At 40.2% G+C, this 8,922-nt stretch overlaps 1 protein-coding gene across 1 annotated transcript in view; it reads left to right on the top strand.

Moving 5' to 3' along the window:
- The first annotated feature begins 1,551 nt into the window (after nt 1-1,551).
- The window catches only part of CLDN18 (claudin 18), a 33,976-nt gene continuing 26,605 nt past the window's right edge, over nt 1,552-8,922 (top strand). Inside the window, exon 1 of the mRNA XM_033212552.1 lies at nt 1,552-1,916. Coding sequence (XP_033068443.1) covers nt 1,697-1,916 — 220 coding nt within the window. The 5' untranslated portion in view covers nt 1,552-1,696. The remainder of the gene's footprint in view (nt 1,917-8,922) is intronic.

Raw genomic sequence — 8,922 nt, 5'->3', positions numbered from 1 at the left:
AAAAATTTGAGACTTGAGTCTAGGTTCAAAATAAGTAGGAATAATATTTGGACCAAAAAAAAACCTTTAAGCCTTTTTGTAACTAGAGACAATTTGTGTGAGTAAGCTGCAGTTTAATTTCTGATAAATGTGAAGAAACACAATGTGAGAGTGATCATCAGTAGCGCTACAGCTTTGAATTATATTATCTGTCTGCCCTAGTAATATTTGCTAGTATTTTCTGAGTACAGTGCTCCACATGTAATGCTCAACATTTCACACGTATTTTCACATTTAGTGTACAAAACTATCCAGAGAGATAAGCACTATTATTACTTCATTTTACATATGAAGATAATGTGGCTCAAAGAGGTTAAGTATTTAGCTGCTCCCCCTCCACAGCTACTAAGCAATGGAGTGGGGTTTGAACCCGAGCTGTGTAATTTCAGAGCCCAAAGGCCTTCTTGCTTCTTACCTCTGCTGTCTTCCTTCCTGCATGGTTTCTCCATTGATTAAGGCAGTCAGTGCCACAGAAGCTGCAAACAGTTAACCACATTAACTAGTGAATTCCATCAAATAACTACTACAGCCGATTCTCATTAACCATGTGTACCATATTTTCAAATTTGCCTACTTGCTAAAACTTATTTTAACTCCAAAATCAATACTCGTGGCACTGCTGCAGTCATAACAACATGTTCAGAGGGTGAAAAGTTTGCATTGCCCAAATTGCATGTTCCCAGCTGAGGCCCAATAAGGTGAAACTCTGCCTTCTTTTTTCAGCTCTCATACTGTAAACAAGTGTCCTTTTTGAAGTGTGTTTACCGCCACATTTTTCACATGTTTGTGCTTTTTGTTGATTTCACTGTTTAAAATGGCCCCCAAGCATAGTACAGAAGCACTGATTACTGTTTAGAAGCACAAGCAGGCTGTGTGCTGTGCCTCATGGAGAAAATGTGTGTGTTAGATAAGCTTCATTCAGGCATGAATTTCACTGCTGTTGGCTGTGAGTTCAATGCTAATGAACCAACAATTTATATTAAATAAGCTGTTTTTAAACAGAAATACACATAAAGTAAGGTTATCTATTGATGATGAAAATGTGAGCAGAGGCTTGCGGGAGCCTGACCCTGTACTTCCCCAATGGGCAATGATTCAGTATTCACTAATTCGGTGTTCTTGGTGACTTTATAGAATGTAATTGCCATGATTAATGAGAATCAACTATACTTTATTATGCCTCATAATCGGCCTTACCTAAGATTTGTAACTAAGGTGGCAGCATGTATCTCAGTCCCCAGGGCCACATGGATGAAGCCCTTGTGTCTCCAAGTATCTTGTGGCTTAACTACTGGAAGCCCTGCCTGATCAATCTACAGTGCCTTCCAGGCAATCACCTCTGCACTTGCTTTACCCTCTACAGAGGGGAACCTGGCTAATCAGGAAAGAAACTCCCTCAAAAGGTAAACAGTGAGTAGAGTGTACATATGGCGGAAAACAAATGACTCTTGGTACCATGTTGTGGGAATTATCTCGCTTCAATAGATAAAGGAGTAGGGCAAGCCCAGGTGGCACTGGTGAGTAACTGCCTCCATTACATGGTCCATTCCTGACGTGTGCACTAGCCTCTTGGAGAAAACCCCATCCATACACTCGGCAGTCTCAGAACTGCGCTGTCCACTTGTCGTGTGGCTCTGTGTCGACACTGTGTGCCACCATGGCCGTGACTATCTGTCAGGGCTTGGGGTTCGTGGTTTCACTGATTGGGATTGCAGGCATCATTGCTGCCACCTGCATGGACCAGTGGAGCACTGAAGACTTGTACAACAACCCCGTGACAGCTGTATTCAACTACCAGGGGCTGTGGCGCTCCTGTGTCCGAGATAGCTCTGGCTTCACCGAGTGCCGGGGCTACTTCACCCTGCTGGGGCTGCCAGGTAAGGGCCAGGTGCCTGGCTGGCTGGAGGGAAAGATTGGAGGTGGAGAGGAAACTGCAGTCTCTGCCTGGGCACCATGACAGAGACTGCTGCGGGGGAGGAACTGTGATTCATGTTTGACAGGGGCAACAGCCACCAGCACCAGGGTGGAATTGGAGGACAGGAACCTTAGGGAGAGGAAGTTTCTGGAGCTGTCTGAGCTCCTGTTTCCCTAACTGGATGGTGCCCAATTCTCCCAAAGGAACTTATTTTTTCAATGACTCCTATGTGAGCAATGGCATAGTCTCAATACCCATAGGAACAGGACTCAGGAGGCCCAGACTTCGGGCGCTTTGTTCCTTCAACCCCAGGATTCCCCCTCACTGAGTTGGGGACTGCCTATCTCCTGAACAGAGTTCCATCTTCAGGCCTCCTTGTGCCTGACCTCAGCTTCCAGGGACACCTAAGTAAGCAGCAGCAATAGAAATGGGGCAGAGGAAGAAGGCAGAGAAAAAGAACTAGGTGGCTGTGTTTCCCTGGGACGTCAGATGGGCCCCTGCTCTGGGGCTCCAGGTTCCTGACCTCCAGAAAATACTGGCGACAAAGAACCAGACTCAGGGCGCTCTTTGCACAGGGGCTTCTGCTGTGGCAAATGGGCTCTGCCATGCAGGGAAAGGTGTTGCAGGCTGTAGTGCCCCCTTCCAGGGATTGGCATATTCACTACACAAGGATTGTGTTTACTCGCTTAGTAGATTGGTCATTTTAACTAAGAGAAAAATTCAAGTCACAAGAGTAGAGAATGTTAAAAATGTCTTTCACTCAGAGAGTAAGACAATGAATAAACTTGTTTTTAATTTTGCTTATTTGTTTCTTTCACAAATACATATTGAAGTCTTGAGAGGGGCATTCACCTAAGGTTGGCAATGTAAACAGGATCAGAAATAGAAAAGATGGGGCTTTCTCCTCCAGGAATTTGCCATTTGACTCCAGGGTCAAGACTTAGACATACAAAAAAGGTAACAAGAGAAGACTTGAATCATAGGGTGATTTATTCTTTTATACATTCAACACTTATTTATGGAGAGCTTCCTATAACCTCAGGAATCTATGGGCCTACCATTCCTAAAAATATAAAAGAGTGCACCAGGCTGGGTATGACAATATGCCAAGTGAGGGGGACAGAGGGCCAGTGCGGCAGGAGAGGAGGGTGAAACTGCAAGACTCCGTCAAGGTGGAAAAACCACAAGTGTCTTGTGAAAAGGAGTTAAGATTTGGAGATAGCAGCAATACAGAAAGGAAAAACAGCATAGGCAAAGTCATGAGGGTGCCACCACCCAAGTCTTACTCAGGGGCAATGAAAGAATGACCTTGGCTGGGGAAGAACGTTTTTGTGGGGACGATTATGGAGAGCAATGGATGCCAGGCTGAGGTGTTTGGAAGTCATTGAGAGATTGGTTGGTTGGTTGGTTGGTTTGGGATTGTGATATTTCATGGATATTAATCTGGCAAGAAGATGCAAAAGAGATTGAATCAGTAGGACAGTTGAAGGCAAAGGCAGTAGAACCAAAGTGGGAAGGAGGGACTGGGTATAAACAGCAGAACGTGAGCCAGATGGGTGGGTAACTGGCAGCTGGTCAGTGGGGTCTCCCTCCACTAGGGACCAGAAGGAAGGTGAACCACTTCCACATTCCTATGTCCTGCTGACCCCTCCTTAGCTCTTGGTCTAACCACTTGCCACTGAGATTCTCCCTCACTGCAGATACAAAGTGCCCAAAACCTGCCCAGTGGCTAGGACTTGGGTCCATGCAGTTACAGGCCATAGTGGGGAGAATCAGCCTATGGCTGACCTCATGCCACACACAGCACCCACAGTGACATCTGAGTGCTTCATTCTGCTTCACAAAGGAGAAATAACAATGACAAATCATGTGCTAGCACTTGAGTAGGCAACTGCCTTACAATATTTTGTATTATCTCTACAGCCACCTTGTTAGTTTGGTACTACAATTATAACTTTTTAAGACAAGAAAACTGATTCTGAGTAACTTGCCCAAGGACACTTACAGATGTAGCCAGAGCTAAAATCCTGTCCTCTCTGCACCTAAGCCCTGGCTTGCAGCCCTAATAGCGAGCCCTAAGACACAAAGCAGAAATCTCTCCTGACCCAAGGTAGAAATTCCCAGTGCAGAAGCACCTTCCTGTTCTCATCTCTTGCCTAAGTCTGATGTTGCAGGCCCATACAGAATTCTCCTTGAATGGGGTCCTGGACTAACAACAGCTGTCAACATCCACCCATTATATGTATGTGTGTGTGTGTGTGTGTGTGTGTGTATGTATATATATATATATATATATATATTTTTTTTTTTTTTTTTTTTTAGTAGAGACGGGGTTTCACCATGTTAGCCATGATGGTCTCCATCTCCTGACCTCATGATCCACCCGCCTTGGCCTCCCAAAGTGCTGGGATTACAGGCGTGAGTCACCACGCCCAGCAACATCCTCCCATTCCTATGCTGGAGAAATAGAGAGATGGAGGCTCAGAGGAGCAAGGTGACTTGCCCAGGCTCAAAGATCTAAAAATGAACCAGACTGAATCTACCTGTTATGCCTTCTCTTAAAACGTGTGTGTGTGTATGTGTGTGTGTGTGTGTGTAAAATAAAACTATTTGACTATTTAATAGATAGTTTATAGAAGTATTTTTCAAAGAGAATATTATAGATTATAGAGTCCCTTTTAAAAGAAAAAATTCTTGCATACCATCAAGGTTGATCTAAAGTATACTTATTTTAATGTTATTTTAATATATACAAGTATAACAATAGACTTAAATTCCTTATGCATATGTCTTATACAAGTACAAAAACCACATTTGCAAATGTAAGATACATAATACTAAAAAACGAATAAGTCCATATGTAAAATGCAACTGAGTGTGAGAGATAGTGCTCATTCTCATTTGGGGTGAAACAGGACAAAGATACAGCCTCAAACAAGTGGATTTTTTTTAATTTCACCTGTTTTAGTGTTCAACCTTGATATGAACAATATAGATTCTCTATTCACATAGAAGTGTTTTACAAAATAATATTAACTTTAAGGTAATCACGCCTCACTTAGCCACCACCCTCTCAGCAAAGCATTCTCTCATGTCTGGGGTAACGAGGTGTTTATGACTTGATAGTTCTCTGCAATAGTGTTGCTTGTTTAAGCAAAGGTTGTATTGTGGTGCTCCTGAAATCCAGCTCTAATGGTTATCTTAACCCACTTATTTCTAGAATTAGACAAAAAAAAGTTGTTTGCTGTGTATTTACTACCAGTAATTGTTGCAATCAGGTCTGACCAAAGACAGGCCTGTGAAATGCTTGCAGGTGATGCTAATGTACTGACCACCAGCGTGCAGGCATTTAAGTTTGGAGTTCCCCCAATTCTGTTTTCTGTTTAAGCTACATGACTCCGTTCATTAACAATCGAGGATGTCATTTGGCTGTCCTCTGGTGCAAATATGATCATAAACACCAACATAAACATAATCCGTAAGTAGTCAGCCAAAGGATCTGGAACATTCTTGTTTTGTTTCTCATTTACATTGAAATGAAAGTATGGAATTTTAAAATTTTCATTGAGAAGCTAACATACCCTGAGGATGGAAACACAGACCCTCAGGCTCAGAGGGAAGAAGACAGATACAACCAAATCCTCCAGAGAAACCCTAGGCATGGAACTAACTGGTAGTCACCTTCCCGGGCAAAGTCATTTCACTAGGCCCGTAACCAGTAGTCAACCTTTTCTGGACTGACTGGGTTTAGACAAGGTCCCTTCTTGGAGGGATCAAGGAACAAAAAGCAAAGGCCTTTGGTCCTTTCACACACATGGAAATAGTAAGGAAATAAAACAACAATATAGAAATTGTGGCATTAGAAGAAATATTTATTCATTCAACAAACATTTATTGAATACCTACACTGTCCCAGGCAGTCTGCACATGGGGAATATAGGTGTCAAAGGACTCATGAATCTAGGAAGACAGACATACAGTAAACAGATCATTGCAACACAGAGTTTCTCAACCTCAGCACTATTGACATTGTGGGCCACATAATTCTTTTCTGTAGGAGCCTCTCCTGCATACTGTAGAACATTTAAAGGCATCTCTGGCCTCCATCTACCAGATAAGAGTAGCATCAATACCCATCCACACCAGTTATGGCAACCAAAAATGGCTCCTTAAATTGCCAAATGTCCTCTAACGGGTCAATCATCCCTGGTTAAGAACCACAGCAATAAATTGTAGTAAGTGCCATGTCTGGTACAGGGTGCAGACCATGAAGAAAGGGAAGGCTTCCAAAAGTAATGACAGCTACACTGAGTCAGTAACAACAGATATGAATTACCCAAAAAGATAAAGAGGCAAAGGGTTTTCCAGAAAGAGAGACCATCATCTTGGAAAATCACAGTGGCATGAGAGAGTGTACTATGTTAAGAAAATTAAAAGAACTTAGTTCTGCTTATGTGTGATATGGGCTGGGGAAGGTGGAGTGCACAGTACAGTGATATACGTTAAACACTTAAGAATAATATGTTTAAATATTTAGCAAAATCAAAGTGAAAAAAGTTTTACTAAGAAATTTTTTAAAGACTTAGTAGAAATATATAATACAAGTTTCTAGATGGGAATGTTATTAAAATGTAAATTTGTCTCTAATTAACATGTAATAATAATAATACAATTTATTAAGACCTTGCTATGTGCCAGGCATTGTTTTAAGAAATTAACATATGCCTGTTGTGATTTAGCTGGAGAGACAGAATAATAAAAATGTCTTTAAAGAAATTATTATATGCCTGTATTAATATACATAACTTAAATAATTATAAAAATTTAGGCCAGGCATGGTGGCTCGTACCTATAATCCCAGCATTTTGGGAGGCCAAGGCGGGGGGGGGATCATTTGAGGTCAGGAGTTCAAGACCAGCCTCACCAACATGGTGAAATCTTGTCTCTACTAAAAATACAAAAAAATTAGCCAGGCGTGGTGGTGCACGCCTGAAGTCCCAGCTACTCAGGAGGCTGAAGCAAGAGAATCACTTGAACCTAGGAGGTGGAGGTTGCAGTGGGCCAAGATTGCACCACTGCACTCAAGCCTGGGCAACAGAGTGAGACTCCGTCTCAAAAAAAAAAAAAAAAAATTTAGATAAACTACCTATACATACTTTAATCTTTGCAACTACCCGATGAAGTAAGTAGTAGTATTATCTCCATTTTATAGGTGAGGAAACAAGCACAAAGAGGTTAAAATATTTGCCTAATGGCACTGTGGTAGCAAATGGCAGGATGAAGATTCAGACCATACAGGCAATCTTCAGAGCCTGAGCTCTTCTCCTTTACAAGAATTCTTATCAAAATACCTGTAAGAGTTTCCCCATGGGAACTTGACAAAGTGTCTAGGTATAAGAAGAAGCAGACAAAGAGACAAAGGTTTTGTTTTTTTTTTTAAGAATAATAAAGTGATGGGCTAACGCTGCCAGATATTCAACCAAATTTTAAAGCTTTGAAAGTTAAAAGTATGCTTTGGCATAAGGATGGACAAACAGATTAATGGAACAAAATCTAAAATCAGAAAGACATACATGTGAGTTGAATATAAGGTAGAGAAGGTTTTACAAAGCAATGAAGAAAAAGGAAGTTTATTTAGTTAATGCTGCAGAAGTTATTGACTAGCTTTTTTGGAAGGAAAAAGTAATTACAGTATGACTAACAAATATACCAAAGTAAATCCTAGATTAATTAAATATTTTAAAATATAAGATAATTTTAAACATTTTAAAATTACAAAATAATTCTAGAATAACTATCTCCTAGATGGAAACTATTCTCTCAGCATAGAAATAGTGAAGGAAAACACAAAGAAAAAGTAAATTGATTTGACTACATCATTCAACAAATATTTATTGAGCATACTTTATGTACCAGGCACCAGGAAACACATAAAATAAAATACATTATATGTTTTTTCCTAAATCATGAATGGAATTTAAAAGCAAATAATCAATGGGAAAAGATGTTTTTAGTAATTACAACAATGTGTTAAAATCCTTAACAAATACGTAGCTCAGATAAACTGACAGAAAAAGTGCTAAAATTCTAGTAAATCAATGAGGAAGGAATACAAACTGATAATTCAAGAAAAGAACAAAAATCAAATGCTTCATACAAACTTGTTGGGTTTTTGTTTTTCTTCTTTTCTATTTTTATGATGAACTTTTTTTTATTATTATACTTTCAGTTCTGGGACACATGTGCAGATGTGCAGGTTTGTTACATTGGTATATATGTGCCACGGTGGTTTGCTGCACCCATTAACCCACCATCTACATGAGGTATTTCTCCTAATGCTATCCCTCCCCTTGCCACCCAACCCCCAACAGGCCCTGGTGTGTGATGTTCCCCTCCCTGTGCCCATATGTTCACATTGTTCAGCTCCCACTTATGAGTGAGAACATGCAGTTTGGTTTTCTATTCCTGTGTTAGTTTGCTGAGAATGGTTGTTTCTAGCTTCATCTATGTCCCTGCAAAGGACATGAACTCATATTCGTTTTTTTTTTTTTTTAAAGACTCAAACTCAGTAATTAAAGAGATGCAAGTTAAAACAAGTAATCATATACATATATAACTTGCCCAATTCACAATGTAGACTAGGATGTAAAGAGACAAGACTTTCAAACACTGCTGTTAGGATAAAATTCATAGAAAGCAATATGGTTGTGTATAAAAAAAGATTTTTTAAAACTTCACAGTTTTTGACAACTTAATTTCACTCGTAGGACTCTATCCTAAAAGAGTCATCAGAAATGCTGACAAAGAGTTATCTGTAAGATCTTCATCATGACACTGCCTTTTATTCAAAAAAATGGGGGAAGGTACAATCTAACTATACAAAAATAGGTGAATAATAGCACTTCTATATAATGAAATACTAACTCATATTCAATGATGTTTACAAGAGCTTTGGTGAAACTAATACA

This window comes from Trachypithecus francoisi, unplaced genomic scaffold (genome assembly GCF_009764315.1).
Source record: "Trachypithecus francoisi isolate TF-2019V2 unplaced genomic scaffold, Tfra_2.0 Lachesis_group0, whole genome shotgun sequence".
In the NCBI taxonomy this organism is placed as follows: domain Eukaryota; kingdom Metazoa; phylum Chordata; class Mammalia; order Primates; family Cercopithecidae; genus Trachypithecus; species Trachypithecus francoisi.
This window is presented reverse-complemented; position numbering and strand designations above follow the sequence as displayed.